An 18,036-nucleotide genomic window follows, 5' to 3' on the forward strand; every position below is an offset into this window, starting at 1 on the left:
GATGCTGAAACGGAGACACAGGGCATGTTTGTGACTATTGCATCACCTCTTCTCCAGTTACTGTAATTTTGAAAAGGAATTGTTTACCCATTTTTGCTTGCTTTAGTATTTCAGTTGCTCAACATTTCAGGGTGTTCTTTATTTTACTTTTTTGTTTGTTCTCTGCCAGATATTTTCAATGGGTAACAGATCTGGATTGCGGGCAGGGCAGGTCAGCATCTGGACTCTTTTATTATGGAGCCAAGCTGTAGTAATTCATGCACAATGTAGCTTGGCACCGTCTTTCCAAAATAAGCAAGGCTTTCCTTGAAAAGGATGTTGCTTAGATCGAAGCACATGTTGCTCCAAACATGCACATATCCTGTTAAGGGACCTGTTGCCAATTAAATTTATTGGTTTGTGGTTTTCTTGTCATTTTACTGCATTTTGTTACCACGTGTCAATAAAAATCCAAATTATAGTATGTGATATGTAATCTTCATTCAACTTTCACTTGTATAGAATTTTAGTTATTGCAAATCATTGCATTCTGTTTTATTTGCATTTTATACAGAATCCTAGCATTTGGAAAAGGTGTTGAATTCATAGGAGTAATGTGCACCATACTCACGTAGATGCAGAAGAGATTTTATTAAAGTGAATTGTTCTTGTTACTTGTCTGTGAAAAGAATTGTCATTTTGTTGTTTTGGATGGATCCACAGATTTCTTCTGTTAAGCACCAGTATAAGAGGAGGTAAAGCACTGCATTTTGGCTTCAGCTGCAGTCTTTCATTCAGACCATAAGTGGTTTAATGGAGAGTCATGAAGCTGATTGGTGAGCTGCAAATTTTAGTGCTCGCACTGAAACAGGGTAGTAGATGAGCTGTATTTTTGAGTAGTGCAGTCTGGCTCTGATGCCTACAGGAGAGGTTTGTGGATGCTGTAACTTCACTGGTCAGTCTGTGGAAAAAATATTTGTCTAATTGTGCTAAACTGTGTGTGTGTGTTTTAAATGTTTTGTCTCTGACAGGTGGATACCCTGCACCCTGCTACACACCTGACGGGCGGCTATGAGGAGTTGTCAGGTAGTGGCCTCTACACCCCTCATCGCCTGGATGTGAGTACCAACTTAAACTCATGTGGTGTAGCTGATCAATAAGTATTTGGGATGCCTGAATACTGCTCTGTACAGTGCTCTTAAAGTATAGAACATTTTAATTGTGTTGAAATTGTCAACTTTTTAAAGGTCGATGAAATCCAAGCACTTTCGCTGAGTTTCAGTTCATTTAGCTTTTGACTTGGTTACTTAAGAAAATGACTAAATATATGAATGTAAGAAGAAAAATAAACTTTGCTTCATGCAGGAAAAGTAACAGCAGAGAAAGAGAGAAATTTTGCTTTGCCCTCCAGTTTAAATTAAATGTGGGGTTGTATGTGCCAGGATTTATTGATTTCTGCAAATGTGTGTGTGGAGAGTTCTTTTCAGTTTTGAACTTGTACATAAACTAAATGTTTTACAAATCAGTGTGTTCTGTTTTGATGTTGTGCACCTATTGTTTTTTTTTTTTAGAAACAGGTTGGTAACTTTACTTCTATTACTTCAGTAATACCCACTGCAAGTTAAAACATGCTAAAACATGAGTTACTGTAAACATGTTCTGGAGTTACGCCTCTGGATTTGAGCACCTTCACTTAGTACATTCAGAAAACCAGGAAGAAGCAGTACTGTGTTTTAACAAAGTGGTTCCCTATTATTTGAACCATTTTGTCTTGCGGATGCATCCTTTGATTACTAAGCACAAATGTAGCTGATTAAGACTGTTATTTATTAAAACCTCCCTTCTCATGTAGAATCCTTCCTCTGTTGCTTTTTGCAGGCTAACAGCTGGCAGGACACCACCAACCTCCCCTCGGTTACCTCCCCTCCCGGTCCTCCTGGCAGTGTCCACTCCGACACCTCCAACTGATCTGTTGGCTCTTCCTGCCATCACTTCAGTCCCACCGCAGTTTGCTCTGACTACCATCTTCAGTCCCTCTTTTATTTTTTTTATTTTTTATTTTTTTTCTCTTCACTACTTTCTTGTCTCTCTACTCAACTAGATGGCCACACAAGGCTTTATTTGCATTTCATAAACACACTGTGCTGGAACACAGGACAGCCGAACAGTAGCTAGGAGGACTTCTCCATCCAGCTCTTCTGAATTCAGCTCTACCCTAATGCTCAACGCTTCGTAACTCAGATTTGAAAGGGGGTTGGAGTTTACTGAGGCTGAGAAAACATGTTCTGTTAAGGACATTTCTGAAGACCACTCACCCAGCTGTGTAGATGATCATGATGTCTGTACATTATGTGTATATGCACGTTAACTTCACACAGTACTTACAGTTTGTTCACGTGCTGTTGACCTCTGCACTTAACCCTTTGCTTTGGAAAACTGTGTGTGATTGCCTGTATCTCGTGAAGCCTTGGCATTTGACAGCCAAACTGTTGATACGGATCACCAGGGAGCTCTGCTCACCTTGCTCGTACCAAAGTGCTGCCCCAGTAGTCGTCAACACATCTCTTCCTCAAAGATCACCTTCTGCCAACTCAATACAAGAGACTACTGTATCTTCTGGTCCTTATAGCTCGATGTTTCATTCTGTTGGAGATTTCAAAGACCCTTCCACAACATACACTTTGCAACTTTACAGTTGTTTTCATAGTGAGCTGACATAAAAGATGTGTCAAGCACAAAAGTTAGCATCCTTGTTATGGGTGTCTCTACCTGTAAAAGGGTAGTTAAGGGGATCACTGTTCTAAACCAGGCAGGACAAGTGATAATAGGGCTGATGAGAAGAGGAGGAAAGGGCAGAGCGAGGACAACATCTTTGGTTGAGTGGATGTAACTAATAGCCCTTTTTGTTGCTAACCAATAGAGGGTGTTGGTAGATGGCTTGTAGACTTTACTTCTTGCTTTCTGTCCACTAGTTTATTTGATTGTAGGCTATTTTCTAATGCTGTTTCACCAAGAATGCACCAGCCACCACCAAAAATTTGCTCAATAAAGCATCTAAATGACGATAAAAGAAGGGTGGAAAGATTTTGGGGCATTGATGTGTTATTGGGACAAAACGTGTCATGAATTTAGAAACGTGACTGTCTTCCATGCATGTAGGACTTCTAGGCGTGATATTGTTTTCATTTAACCTTCCGAGTTTTTAGCTTCATTTTTATTAACAAAAAATAAAGGGTATAATTATTACAGTCAGACCAAAAAGGAAAAAAGTGCATCATGTATTGCTATGATGTGTGTGTCTCTGTGGGCGTGTGTACAGTGTTCTTGGGATGTCTTAGTCAAAATGGCTGGTGCCCTCTGACCTTTGTAAACATAGAGACTGGGTGCTTCCACCAGCCGATCACACACCAGATGGGGTTCAGCTGAGATCTCCCCCCAATCTTGAAACATTTAAGCTTGTGAGCCCGAGGCAACACACTACAACCTTCTGTTGTACCAAAACCAAAAATATCAAGTTCAGTAATGTAATAATGCTACTCTGTGTCTCTAAAGTTGGTGCACAGCCACCTTCTCAGTTTGAGGAGAGGAGGGAATTATATTTGTATCTGTGTCTCTCTGTGTGGTGTTGTCATGCCTCAGTTGATTTGATTTTTGGGGCTTTTCGTTGTGGGGCGAGTAGTGTCGTATCACACTTGTAATTTGATTGTGAGCATAGAAGGAATGCTCTCCTTTTTACCCATCTTTTAATACCTTCTGGTAAAACTACAATTATTTTATCTTTAGTTCTATGGCCAATTGGGCAAGGGCTTCTCTCTCTCCTCTGTTACCAAAAAAGAGGCAGTCCTGGGTGTAGCAAAACTCTTAACCCACATTTCAGACAACCCCGCAACATTTTGGGTGATTTCATTGTTTGGAACTATTTTATACATTAGCTATTATGTGAATAACAAAGCATTTTTGATAGTAAGGTAAAGCCTTATGAAGATTTAAGTGTCAGTCAAGACTTTGAAGCATATGTTACAGAACAAAACTTGAGCTTGAACGCTGATCACATGTGATAACCCTGAGTACTCGTTTTGTTACTCATTGCAGTTCATATGACTGTATCTTATAATGTTATTGCCACACCAAATTATCACGCCCCCGCCTTTTTCTACCTGTTGTAATGGATGTCACTGTACAGTTTGTGTAATGTTTCAGTAATTTTTCTTTTTTTCGTATATAAGTTTTGATGTTTGGTTGAAATGCCTGTTTATTTTTGGCCTTTGTATCACAGGATTCACAATAACTATCAGTTTAAAATATTATTTAGGTCTTTTGTTACATACTTGGGTTGAAATGTATGCTATACAAATGTAATTGTATTTGGTGCTGTGGAAAGATAACTGTATGAATTGAGGTTATAAACATTTTATTTCATGTATTGATTTATGGATCCACTTCCTTTCTTAATCTCCTCCAAGTTTCCTCAGTTATACAGTCACTTTTCCAAATATTCCCCAATTCTGGTGAAATTTTTACCTTCTCAAAACATTCCAAGAAACAGAAAATTGCAGTTTAAATACAAAATTGGTTCTTTTGAGCTGTAATAAGCCTCTCAGTTATATCTAAAATGTAGATACCTGTAATTTCAAAAAATACAGACAGCAAATTTGCAAACAGGAGTCAATGCTTTTCAGGTTTTTTGTTAGAAAAAAATTGTTTTACATTTAATCTGAAGATCTGTTTTTGTGTGCCACACCATAAACAGTGAATATAGCCTAAATACAGTTGTCCAAATCCCGTAATGTTGATACATACACTGTATGTCTCCTTGACACATTTCAGCCTTATGATTGTTTGGATTCTGTAAGTGACTAAATGACTTCCACAGCACCAAATGGCTTCTTAACCCTTTGATTTCTTTGATTTTTATTAGTCAATTTGTATCTCCCTTCTTTCCCTTGTATTTACCCCTCTCTCTACCTCTGTCTTTCCATTTCTCTTGTATATAACCCCCACTGTTTTCAGACTTGTGAGTCTGTATGAACTCCTTTTATACCTCAACTTTAGAATTGTTCTAGAAAGAGTAAAACAAAAAGGAAGAATATGACAAATTGTAGTGTTCTTATTAGAAAATTAATAAAATGATTTAGTGTGATTTTTTTCCCCCCTTCAGTATTTGATTTCAGATTTTAGAAGTGTTTCATTTTATAATTTGTCACAAATGCTCTTGTGATAGTCAAACGTAATAAAAGGAGAGATTGCACCATCTGATGATTATGTGACTCTGTTAGTCTCGTGGAGACTTTAAAAAAAAAAAAAAAAAAAAATCTTGTTCAGCCTTTAATTCAGTATCAAAAAGCAAACATGGAAAAGTGAGCTTTGCAGAATTTGGCTGATATCTAGAAGAATTAACTGATCTATACATCTTACTTATATTATTTTTGATCTGCCGTTTATAACCTAGTCACTGACCAGGCGTTGTCTTTCTTGATGTCGTCCTAACACAAGGCCTCGGCTTCTGACTTCAGGCCAGAGCCAAGTGTTTCCTGTAGGAAAGAAAATAATTTGAAGGTAACATGACACAGAAGATATCTTATGAATTTCAAGGTAGAGTTATAATATTTTATAGTGAAAATGGACTCAATTTACATTTAGCAGTTTAATTCAGTGTTTCCTTTAACCACTTTTACCCAGTGGTGTTTAAAGATTCAAAACAATTATTCTGTATCTAATCGGGGCCTTTTCCAGGAAGCAGGTTTAGTGAAAACTCTTGTTTGTTAATACTTGGATGAGACAAACACTTGGTCTTCTGTTTCGGGAAGAGTACCAGTTTTGAGTAAATGACTGAAATTAACCTGCTCACTGGCAGGCTCTCTCTGAATCCCATCCCCAATCTGCATGAAGCTTTTGAGGCAAAATACTGTTCAGTGAAGACTCGTATGTTGTGTTGGAGATGATGTGTGAACTAAAGACAGTCTTGTACTTTAGTTTTTTAAAATCCAGGTTACAGAAAGGAAATAGTATCTTTGTAGATTTAAATACAGTTAAATTCACAGAAATGTAAACATCATCAACATTTACACAAAGAAATCCTAAAATTAAAAAACCTAAAGGAAATAAGAAATCAATGAAAAAAAAATCTTATTGGGTCTGTCCTATATCATAAAACTGCATCTTATGTGTTTGAGCCACATCTTTATCTCAAGTTTCTACAGGTTACAGCTAAATAATTAGATTTCAAAATAAAATGTAAATCTTATGTAAATGAGGACTGAGCAGATGACTCTTGATCCCTTTTTTGTTTTTCGGCAATGTCACACAAAGAGTTGGTGGACTGATCCCCGACTCCTCCAGTCTATATATCCTTGGGCAAGATACTGAACCTCAAGCCGTCCCTGATATTGAAATAAAAATGGAGGCTCATCTTCTACCCATTCCCATGGTGAATCTTGGCATCAGAAAGTGGTTGTCATATGAACATACAATGAATTGAACCAACTATGATCAAACCTCTTAGCTCAATGTTACACTCTGATTTTGCTGAACCTGCTTTGTGGAACAAGGCCCAGGACAGGAAACAATACTTTCATGCATCATATTGTTCACTTACATATAGAGCAGATATGGAAAGTGAAAGCTCTCATGACTCATTGTGAAGAAATGTGAGAAACACAAATGAAACCTGAAGCAATGAAGAATAATCTCAAGTTTGAAAAAGATGCCCCAAAGACTATTTTGGGGTACCTTTTTTAAAGTGCTTTGAAGGTCTAAGGCAGGCAACTCCAGGCCTCGAGAGCCAGTGTCCTGCAGGTTTTAGATGTCACCCTGGGTCAAAACACCTAAATCATTACCAGGCCTCTGGAGAACGTCAAGACATGTTGAGGAGGTAATTTAGCCATTATATCAGCTGTGATGGATATAGGACACATCTAAAACCTGCAGGACACCGGCTCTCAAGGCCTGGAGTTGGCCACCCCTGGTCTAAGGTTTACATTTCACAGGTTGTATTCTGCACCACCGGGTCAACACCCTAATAAGTGAGGGTACCTCTCGCAGAGATGTGCCCCTCTTGACAAGTGAAAGTTGCCTCTGCTGATGAACACCTCTCCGACACAGAGAGCACAGGATCCACTTGAACGTCGTCCGCATCTCGTCGTCCCGTAGGGAATAGATGATAGGATTGACCAGAGAGTTGCACTCAGCTATGAACAAACAGTATTTCTCATAGCGGTTGGCATGACTCTCTTTACCCAACAGTCCATCCAGTAAGAGAGTCACGAGGCCAGGCGTCCAGCAAATTACAAAGGCACCTGCAGAGATGCAAACTGTTGATAAGAACTGGAAGTAAACTTTATTTAAAGATGGGACATAATGACACAGCAGAGTCTCTTGGGTCATACTGGTAGCTTGCTTGCTTAATTTCAAGGCTAGTTGCCAGAGAGAACACATTTATGCTCAGGAGATGAGTCACCTAAAGAAAAAGTTGTATTATGACGATAACCACATGTCAGTTTTACTCGGAAATCCTAACAATCTATCAGCTTAAAAGATCAGCAGTAATCGGGTATGATCTGACAAACAAGAGCTGCAAAACTGGTTGATAAATGACTGGGTGTACACACGCCAAGCATTATAACTAAGATCAGTGAGATAAAGCACATCAACAATAGTCAGCTTTACTACAGAAAACAATACTGAAAGTTCATATGAAGTGAAATTCAATAAAAGTCACTACGCTTTCCTGCAAAAATCTGAAAATAATGCCGCCAACGACTATCAGTATGTTAAAGTTTTGTACCATGTACGTTAGTAATTTAAGAGTGCTAAAATTTTCAAGCTTATTAGAAATGAAACTATTCTAACTTCCCCTTTGACCGAAAAGTAAACAGCTCCTCACCCAGGACCATGGATATCGTCTTCATCAGGTTGACAACAGTCTGCTGTCGGATCTCTGTGACTTGTTGAGACGTGTTCTTACTTTGGTTCTTCACGTAGATAAAGATTCGAGTATACACGGCCACCATAACGAAGAACGTGAGCAGGTTGAGGACTGCCCAGAAGATAAGGAAGCGGCGGCTGTAGAGCGGCGCAAGGGTGGAGCAGTCCTTAAGATCACACTCGCAGTTCCAAAATGTCGGCACCAGGCCCATGATGATACCTGTGGCCCAGATGCATACTATCAGCAGCACCACACGCCGCTTTGGCATAGTGCTGTGAAGCTGCATGGTGATGATGGTCTGGTGTCGCTCCACAGCAACAGCAAGGAGGTTGGCCACAGAGGCTGTCAAGCTGATGTCAATCAAAGCGCCGCGGATATACCACTGCTCCTTGGTAAGTGTTCTAGTCCACGGGCCTGTGTGCAACATCAGGTTGGTATAAGCAATACCTGCAAACAGGTCTGCTGCAGCCATGTTCCCCAGGAGATAGTAGATAGGAAAGTGAAAGCGGCGGTTCATAAAAATGGCTATCATCACCAGCAAGTTGGCCAGGAGTACAATAACACATACTGTCAAGCCCAGTCCAATGACAACATAGTCCCGTGTATTCCATCCTGTACTGATCGTCTTATTCACCACTTTGTAGAAGAAGGTGACATTCTCGTTGTAGTAACAGGTATTCTCCACAATGCTCTCTGTGGCCATATCTGCAGACACAAAGTACATGTTCAAGATGTTAACCTGCTGTCTACAAGTAGTGAGTCAACAAGGAAATTTTTCATCCTTGAGCCACATCCCATTTGCTTATATTTTGTTTGGAAAGTGTGCAAACATGCATAAAAATTTCGTATATGAAACAAAAGAGTTTAAGCAATTCTAACAAGCTTTGAAGTCAACGTTTGGAATGAAAACCTTTGTTCTTCAGCACAGCTGGAACGCTCTTAGGCAAGCTCTCAAGTACACTTCAGGAATACTTCTCCAAGCTGCTTGAAGGACAGAGCTCTTCTTTGGATGTTGGTTGCCTTTTGTTCCGTGCTCTGTCTAGATGATCCCACACTGTTTCAATAATGTTTGAGGTCCAGGCTCTGGGGAGGCCAATCCATGTCTGCTAGTGTTCCAATGGGGAGCTTTTTCCTATCCAAATATGCTTTTACTGCATTGCCACTGTTTTTTGGATTGCTGCAACGCTGAAAAAATGGAGACATCACTTTCCAGAGTATTCCATGGTGGATCAAAATCTGACTGTACTGTCTGTGTTCATAATTACATCAATTTTGACAAGCTCCCCAGCACCACAGACTAAAATGCAGAAAGGAAATGGCTTTAGAATTTTAGAAAGTGCTGAAGACACCCACTGTTGTACTTCTGTCTTGACCTCATGTGTACACGCTGACAAGGATTTAAACCAAAAATGCAAAATTTGGATTCATCACTTCATAAGGCCTGTTGCCACTGATTTTCAGTTTAGTTCTTGTGTAATTTGGCAGACCTCATCCTGCTCTCCCCGTTTCCACCGAAAGCATTTCTGATGAGACTTTAGTGAACAGTTGATGGATCAACTGAAACACCAGCGGCCCTCCTGTGTCAGGTCTTTCCCATTTCTTAAGGACATTACTTTCAGATACTGTTCATTTTATGTTTCATTTTGACCCCTTCTTTTTTGGTCCTACACTTATCTAGTTTCCTCATTTTTTGAAGGACACACGGAAGAATCACCTTATTGGTGTAAGAATATACTACTTTTCTGCCTGTCCAATTCTGTTGTCATCGACTAAAGAAACGAGAACAAATTATGCGTTTTCACCACAGGCTGTTAATAACAAATGGCTACAGATCAAACTTAGAATTTGCTCAATTTTGCTATTTTTTTCTGTTGACTCAACACTGGTTCATCTCACAAGTTGGAGACCTTTTTATGCTTGAATAATTCATGTTAAGTGACTTCTGAGGTAAAGACATTCTTCTACAAAGACTGAACTGAAAGTGATTCTTTGCACCCATATCACTTGTTGTAAAAACACCTGACACGATTGTACAAATAATTCCCGTATCTGAGTCATGGTACACCCAGCAGTGACTTTAGACTCAAGTGTTAAAACATGGACGTCTCTGCATTGATTTAGGGCTGGATTGGATTGTTAATTGGCCTCGTCCAAGTGCAATGATCCAAAACAACATTAATAGTAAAAAGTATTACAAAAGCAGTAAGACCGTGCGTAGGTGCGGCTTTAGAAATCTGAAGAAAGAAAATGCGCAAGAAATTCTGGTTTTGTGAGCACACGCAAGGCTTTCGTTGTGAATTTAGAGTTTCAGGTGTGCGCTTAGAGTCTAAAACAGTGCTCTTTCTGAGACCGCTGGGGTTAAAGGAGATAAAAGTCGGAAAGTAAGACATTTCCGTTAATACAGCCTGTTCAGACCTGAAGTGAAGTGACCTATGTGTCACTAATACCCGCTCGTGCAACTTAATCTCATGTAGACTTTTAACATGTAAAATATATAATAATTGTAGTAAATTACGACATGAACCCTACCGTCCGTCTTAGCGTGTCCTCCATCAAGACAGGTCCGACATGAAACAGGGGGTGTTGGGTGCCATTTGAAAGGAAAACAGAAGACCCTCTGGTTATTCTCACTGTTAAGTGTTCAGGCGACCGCACGTTTTCAAGCCGACGCCTTTTTGAATGAGGATCAGCTGGACCTGACAGACAGGTATCGGTGCTGCCTCCACGTACAGCTTGAAAAATCAGACAACAGAAACTCTGTTTAAGGCTAAACATGAACTAAATTTGAAATAGCTTTGGGACCTGCTGGAGGAGTTTTATCAGTGAGGAATACAAAAGAAAATGCACCTCGAATTAGAAACAGTAATGCAGAAGAAACACACGCAGACCCCCCCTCATCTTTCTGAGTTCAAATTCTTAATTTGGACTGACTATAGAAAGACATTTACACTGAGGGAAAAATCACTATAGTGATAACAACAGAATTTTAATAACGTGGACTAAATTACCAGAGTACTGCACATTTGTTGAGAGTATTTGTATTTAATGGTTATTTAATTTTTGCAGTATTAGAACAGTGTGAATGTTGAATCGCGAAGGTTTATTGCCCTCCAGTGGCCGCGATCACGCATTGCAGTCGGAGTGATTTTTCCTGTACTCCACACAATGTTGCTCCAGGTCAAGAAATGAAAGTGACTCATCACTGTTGTAAATTCTAATAGCTTTGGGACTTAAAATCATTAGGAAGAAAAAAAAAGGCTGGAAAACAGTGACTACCTGATATAAATCTAACGTTTAAAACAGTGCAAAACTAGTATCAAAGATGCAGATTTGCGTAAGTGGGTGGCTTTGTGCTATCCCGTGAGTTAACAGATGTGTGAGAAGTTTGTTTTCTGATAAAAAAATATATATATATATATTTCTAAGACACGTTTGATATATGTTAAAAATATTTATAAACAGTCTTTTCATTGTTTAAATCTAACCATGTTACATATACAGACTGATGATACTGAAAATAACACCAGCAAATCAACGATGCTGCTCTTTAAATCACCAAAACCAGATTTCTGACAGCATTTCTCTCCCACGACCTAATGTTTTCACCAAGTTGCAAAAAAGTATGACATTTCTGATACAGCCATAAACACACACTGCCCTAAAAATACAAAATTCTCGGTCACATTGAGTTATAGCTTTTGATCACACCAATGATACTATGTGGAGAGAGATGCAACTAAATATCAAGGCATGTATACACCTTTGAGCACCCTGAAACTCTGTGGAAGGTTAATCTTTAGATGCATGAATGGCTGGACCCTGCACGTTTCCATCACTGGGTCAAAAATGTCTAGAATCAGTGTGTTTTTGTTTTCATTTGGTGTCATTTTTGGTTAAGAAGAATCATTTGTATTATATGTTGGTCTACACAAGAATCAATCATTGTTTTAATTTTATATTTTTCACTATTTTTACATTTTTAAAACATTTTGTAAATTGGGACAAAAAGAGACAAACCAACAGCATCCACTTGTGTGTGTGTGTCACTGTCCATACAGTTTCTCTCTCTTTTCACTTGTGAGACACTGTCTGTTTCTGACTGTAATTACTTCACACAGGTACATGGCATTTGGTTAGTCCTGTCTGCTTTTTTCCTGTGGCTGAGTTGTGGCTTTTGTCACCCCACAACTTACCATTTCGCTGATCAGGGTTTGCAGTTGGGTGCAACCTTACAGTCGACTTCTCATGTTTGTTGTGACAAGCTCTTTTGAGAGCGCAGTGAGGAAGACCTATCTTGCATTGGTGATACCATTCTTGAATTCAGGGTGCTGACCCATGAAAAAGGTGTAAGCATTCAGGCTGGTGATGTCCAGTTGTACCACAGCACCATGGGCAGCCTCTATTGTGACATTTGCAAGTGTAGATGCCAACATATTTGGTCTATGGGGTCTACACCTCCTTTGGCCTTGTTGTAGAATGTGATCAGTTCTGTTTATTTCTTTCTGGTATTTTTATCCACCATTGATATTAATCATCACAACAACCTTTCCTTTCTTTCTGATATAGCTGACCACAGTAAGGTGGACACTGAAGCCAAACTCTGTGCTGTAAACCTCCCTGAACCTAGAAGCCTGGCAAAATGGCATGATATCAAAAACATGTTTTTTGAGGAATAGCTGGAACATGAAGTGATAGAAAGTTTTCATTAAGAAAACAGCCTGACTGGTTGATTTTATGCATCTTATGCACCTTATGCACATCAGAGTTAAGAGAGCATCTCACATAGCAGAAAACAGATGATCAGGAGGAGGAAAATGCAATGCTGTGGAAGACTAAGCATGAGATGTATCAACAGCAGATAAGACGAGGTGGTTGACATAAAGAGGGGGTATAGCAATGCCGACAGGACCCAGGTTGCAAGCCGTGCAAACCCTATGGAACATAATTGAAGCAGGTTGATAATACCACCGGTTGGACTTCAATCAGCTGCTGCAAGGCACAGTGGTCTCTTTTCTATTGACTACAAGAAAAGGGCAGTTGCAATACATGTGATAATCCCAATACCAAGAGCTGAACGAACAGCTGAAAGAAATGTGGAAAGCGACGTCCAAGTCAGATCCTGTGATAAATCCCGAGATCTGTATAGATGAGTGTAGTAAGATACTCTTGATCTGTAATAAATACACAGTAAATTTCCTGTTCTAGTTGTGTAGAGTAATATTAATAAGTAAGTAAAGCTATTTATTAAATGAATGATACACCAGTAATAAATACATGCTATCTCACTTAATATCTGAAACAGCAAACACGGTGGTAGAAGTTTATTTCTGTTATTGACAGAGGTGATCAAATAGCATTACTTAATATTTGGTCCCTCTTGCGGTCATTTGTGGAACTACACTACATTAAAAAAGCATACTGTGGCGTATTTCGTTCATTAACCTCTGAAGGCTGTAACGTGACCATAATTATTTTAATTTTCTATCTTTATACTTTTAAGTATTGTAATAAAAGAATAATAATAACAGTAAACCAATGTGTTGTGTGAGGTGAGTTTTTCAGTCGCAAGTAGAGCTCTGTATTGCTTGATTTGGATGGGAAAACGGCAGCTCTGCTACAGTAAACTGGTCAACTGTTACTATTTCATGTAATAATCGCACTGACAATTTAAAGCACAGCGATGTATAGACTGAAACGAAGGGTAATATTTACTTAATTTTAAATGTACTACTTTATTTTGAAATTAATTAGCGGAAAGTGATGGCACGTTTCCCTTTTATAATGTGACCGCAAGAGGAGAGTTTTCACTTAGCCCAAACTGGAAATCACTGATGATAATTTTATACAGAAGTGTGACACTATTTTTGATTGATTTAGAAGTAACAAATATAACTTGATAAACAACAGTTAAATTGATACAACTAATAATTAGCCAAATTTTTTTTTACCTTACGTTTTTACTGTTATTTTTTTAAACACGTCAGTTTGTTTGCTACAGTTATTTTGAAATTACGTACAGGAAATATACGTTTTAAATTGTTATTTGCGGCAACTTGACGCAACTTGTGCAGTAGTTCCGCATTTTGACCGCAAGAGGGCAGTAAACGTTCACTTTAGTAAAGGACTATTTATTAACCCAAAGAAAAACAAACTGTTATTAGCTGCGCGTGTGAGCAACGTCCATTAATGTAGCTGGATATATCTTCGGGAATCTGTGTTTTAAATTAATATTGTATAATAACTAATAAAGTCACGGGGTCACAATCTTGTGCACTTCTATTGTAGTGCCTGTCCAAAGCATGCATAAATGGGAGGGCTAAAAGAGAATGCCCAAAGGTACTCAGCAATATAAATAAATATAACCTGATAAGTTAAAAATCACATTTAATTTAGGCGCTTTCATATGCTTAATATCAGTATGCTTAATACTTTTTCATTAAATTAGGTTCAGAAGTGTTAGTCCCTTATAAGTTTGTATTGACGGCGAAAAGACGTGTTGAAATGTAGTTCCTGCCTTTGACCGCCAGAGGGCAGTGAACTTTATTATTATTATTATTATTATTATTATTATTATAGATATTGACCTTTCCTATCTTGACTAACCTAAAAGCAGTTATAACGGCGCATGTGGGCCAAGCCCGCAGTTAATTATTTGTAATGCCCCTCTAGTAAACATCTGACGTGACCTTATTAACTTCAGTCTTTATTAACAATTCTTATACACGTATTCAATCTGACTTGTTACACAATGCGCTCGCTCTAAATTTTCCAATGTGACCACCAGAGGGCGTTTGGCATTGTGCCCAGTTTGATGTCAAGTCAGACATAATACAATAACATCACTTCCGACAAGTACCTTCAAAATAAGACATCCTAAATTTCTATATTTTCCTACTTGACAACATTAGTAAACAGCTTGAAATAATACATTATCAGTCTGAAGAATGTATTATTACAGCAAGAACCGTAAGAAAACCGCTTAGCCAATGTTTTCTGACTGATTAGCTGTGCCCCATGTACAAAGTGCTAATTTTGACTTTGATACGTGCTTTCTGCAGGTATGTTACAAAAGCTGTCTCTTTGACTTTTGACTTTTTGTTCATACCTGTGAAGTATGATGCAGAACTCAATATAAAAATGCAATTTTTTAAATTTCATAAATACAGGAGATTGCATTATTTTTTAAACTGGGGCTTTCTTGAGACTAAATAAGCAGAGCCCCGTGCTCATTTAGTCTGTGTTTAGGGAAAATTAAAGCAACACATTTGTCATTCTTCATAGTAATCCCAACTATCTGCTCCCAGTTGAGACTGTGCTGCACACAAGCTCCATTAGATTTCAAACAGAAAGAGACTGGAAAGGGAAAATCTTTGTTTATTTTTTTATTTTCTATAAAAAAAAAAAATTTAAAAAAAAGAGAGAGATGAGTTTATTTAATGATCATAACAGACTTAATCAGAGACCTCGATAGACCACTCACATACGATAATCGAGGAAAATGTCTGAACAAAACCCCCAAAACAGAACAAATGTAACACAAAATAAGATACCTGAATAAAGCAAACTCTGGGCTGAGCTGCAGGTCAGCACATTCTCCGTAAAACTCATGGCACGTTATGTCCAACAGTTATTATGACAAGGGAAAAAAAGGCTAAAAAGGAATGACATTTTGTTTTTTACCCTTTCAAAACCAATCTAATAATAAAATTATATAGTTATATATCGTGGACTTCATAGAAATTAAAAGATGTGACTCAAGCACAGAAACGAGTTCTCCTGAAGTACTCACCCATCTTTTTATTCTCCTCATTAACAGACTGCTTATCTACATCGGGAAACAGACCTCCCGCACCACACACTGAGAAAAGAATGAAAACACACACACACACACACACACACACACACACACACACACACACACACACACACACTCATACAGCCATCCAAATTTACAATCACACTCACAGACCAGACTCAAACGCTAGTGTGGTGACACTGAAACATATCTATCTAAAATGTGCTGATTGAACAAACTGAGAAAGTAGTTGTCAGGTGTGTACACTCATAGAAGTCCAGCTAAAACTAACTTTAAAACCCGAATATTGGTAACGGGTAAAGTATAAAACGCTGTCTTTTCCTTTTTTATTACTTTTTTCTTTTTTCCCTTTCTTTCTTTTTTTCTTGTTGTGTGTTTTTTGTTTTGTTTGTTTTTTATACACAAACTCCTTCAAAAAAAATCTCCCACCCCACTTAAATATTACACCGCCCACTGCTGACTCGCCCCTTTCTAAACCCGGTCAAAGTGTAATATAAGCCAACGAGAACTGCAATACAATACAGGCACTGGAGAAAAAACACCATAAGAGACAAGTAGAGAGGACGAGATGTGTTCGGATTTCAGTCAATCCCCGCTCAAACAAATGTCTCCAAGAACATAATTAGAAGAGTCACATCCACAATTTTATCAAACAAGAACAAAGATAGAAATCAAAACTGTTTTTTCAGCATTTTCCGTTTCTTGACTTGTGTACCGGTAACTGTTTCTTTTTAGTTTATACCGTCGACACTGTGCCCTCGGTGAACTAGAAGACGATTCGATGTGAAAAATCTAACAGGGAGCTCTCTCCAGTCTACTACTTTACTAACCTGATTGAAGTAACAGCTACAGAAAGATGTTTGTCTAATTCCCCTGATAGTCCCAGCTTCATCAGAGGGAACAAAAGGGGGCTTGACTGACCCAGTAGTTACTGTTGTGAACCGGCCACTCAGAAAAACTTCTCCAACAGTGTATCTAAAAGTGTAATGCAAACGATGGTGCGACATTTGTAGTGAAAACTCAGAACTAAAGCTTAGAAACGACCAGACTCTCTCCCTCTTCTGCTACCGATTTCCTACTGTAGCTTTAAATTAAAAAATAAAAGGCAAGATGGAAAAAACTTGACTGACTCTGTCTTTGATAAATACTTGCTGAAACTATGATAATGCATATATTGAGGGTATTTTTTTTAAATTTTTTTTTTTTTTTTAACTAGCTACCAAATGTTTTAGGACAAGTAATTTAGCATAAAAGATATCAGGGGTTGTTTGGCATAGAAGTAGCTGGCGGAGTGTGTTGGTGAGAAGATTCAAACAGGAAGGAAAAAAGAAAGAAAAGAGATTCAAAATAAACAGTTATTGTAGTATAAGAAAATACTTCTTTACAGTAGATACTAGATAATGAAAAAAGGTCTGCACTGCTCCTCGCCTCGTCTGCAAATGTTTGTTTGTCCGTTTGTGCAGGCCACAGAAGATAATGGTCAGTTTAGGAAAAAGAGGTGTAAGGCAAACTGTACCTTCTCTGCTGAGAAATATACATGATTTACAGTATGGAAGTAGCACCCCCCCCCCCCCCCCCCGAAAAAAAAAAACCCCCAAAACAAAACAAAAATGTAATCTTTTCACTTACAAGAAACAAAACAGAACACATAAAGATCAGTCTTCTTCACCAACTCAGACATCTGGCAGTTCTCTCAGTGTCTCTGCAGTCTGTCTGAACGTTATCAGTGGGATGTCTTCACGCTTGTGGTTACCGTTGTACCCACAGACACACACGCACACACTGTAAAAACCAAGTGTGAAAAAGGCAGCGCTGCCATCAGGGGTCCGCTTTTTTCCTGTTACGCGATATCAGCCAGGTAATGCTAAATATCCAGGAAAACGACATCCAAAACTAAGCGACTCGTCCCCGTGTGATGTTTGTGTGTTCAGTCCACGTGGGCAAACCAAGCTGTGACCGCCCGTCCAGTGTTTGTACTCAGTCTCAACAGGGCCCGTCACATATACGTACAGTCCGTGTCCCTCTCTGCTGCATGATCTCCACATTCTTACTTTAGAGGAGGTTTACATCTTTTTTCTCCCTTTCTTTCTTTTTTCTTTCTTTTTTGCAGTTTTGTTTCAGTTGCTCTTCTTCTCAAAACAGGTTCTCCTCAAAGATAGCCATTAAGTCACTTTGGAAATTCATGTCAATAGTCGCTGCCATCTGTAGAGAGAGAAGAGAACAGCCATTATTGTTTATGTTCAAACAGTTCACTACCTTTTGTTTTACATAGCTCAAGACCCCCACAGATCCCAGAAGGGTTAAACCTAGAAAAATC

The 18,036-nt window shown here is 38.6% G+C and overlaps 3 protein-coding genes across 9 annotated transcripts in view; 1 reads left to right on the top strand and 2 right to left on the bottom strand.

Moving 5' to 3' along the window:
- Positions 1–5,230, top strand: part of pbx4 (pre-B-cell leukemia transcription factor 4) — a 26,830-nt gene extending 21,600 nt beyond the window's left edge. For all 3 annotated transcript variants that reach the window (XM_086289509.1, XM_086289511.1, XM_086289510.1), the window contains 2 exons: positions 1,011–1,097; positions 1,858–5,230. In XM_086289509.1, coding sequence (XP_086145635.1) covers positions 1,011–1,097; positions 1,858–1,947 — 177 coding nt within the window. In that variant the 3' untranslated portion in view covers positions 1,948–5,230. The remainder of the gene's footprint in view (positions 1–1,010; positions 1,098–1,857) is intronic.
- Positions 4,358–10,575, bottom strand: lpar2a (lysophosphatidic acid receptor 2a). Of its 2 annotated transcripts, XM_086289513.1 has the most exons (5): positions 10,433–10,575; positions 8,814–9,088; positions 7,862–8,608; positions 7,012–7,274; positions 4,358–5,510 (listed from the first exon to the last, which is right to left on the bottom strand). In XM_086289513.1, exons 3-5 carry the CDS (start codon positions 8,604–8,606, stop codon positions 5,463–5,465), a joined length of 1,056 nt encoding a protein of 351 aa, XP_086145639.1. In that variant the 5' UTR covers positions 8,607–8,608; positions 8,814–9,088; positions 10,433–10,575; the 3' UTR covers positions 4,358–5,462. The 2 variants fall into 2 exon arrangements, with proteins under 2 accessions (XP_086145639.1, XP_086145638.1); XM_086289512.1 differs by lacking the exon at positions 8,814–9,088 and having other exon boundaries at positions 4,360–5,510.
- A 7,225-nt stretch (positions 10,576–17,800) lies between these two features.
- Positions 17,801–18,036, bottom strand: part of brd4 (bromodomain containing 4) — a 34,883-nt gene continuing 34,647 nt past the window's right edge. For all 4 annotated transcript variants that reach the window (XM_086289518.1, XM_086289515.1, XM_086289517.1 and 1 more), the window contains one exon: positions 17,801–17,921. In XM_086289518.1, coding sequence (XP_086145644.1) covers positions 17,853–17,921 — 69 coding nt within the window. In that variant the 3' untranslated portion in view covers positions 17,801–17,852. The remainder of the gene's footprint in view (positions 17,922–18,036) is intronic.

The sequence above is a fragment of the Aulonocara sp. 'chitande type north' Nkhata Bay genome, linkage group LG4 (genome assembly GCF_057382095.1).
Source record: "Aulonocara sp. 'chitande type north' Nkhata Bay isolate Kocher_YH1m ecotype deep benthic linkage group LG4, A_spYH_male_GT1.1, whole genome shotgun sequence".
NCBI classification, from domain to species: domain Eukaryota; kingdom Metazoa; phylum Chordata; class Actinopteri; order Cichliformes; family Cichlidae; genus Aulonocara; species Aulonocara sp. 'chitande type north' Nkhata Bay.

Coding starts and splice junctions, on each gene's coding strand:
- lpar2a (XM_086289513.1), bottom strand. CDS start 8,606: ATGGCCACAGAGAGCATTGTGGAGAATACCTGTTACTACAACGAGAAT. Junction 7,275..7,861: donor GACGATATCCATGGTCCTGG/GTGAGGAGCTGT, acceptor GCATCTCTGCAG/GTGCCTTTGTAATTTGCTGG. Junction 5,511..7,011: donor GGGGCACATCTCTGCGAGAG/GTACCCTCACTT, acceptor TCTTTCCTACAG/GAAACACTTGGCTCTGGCCT.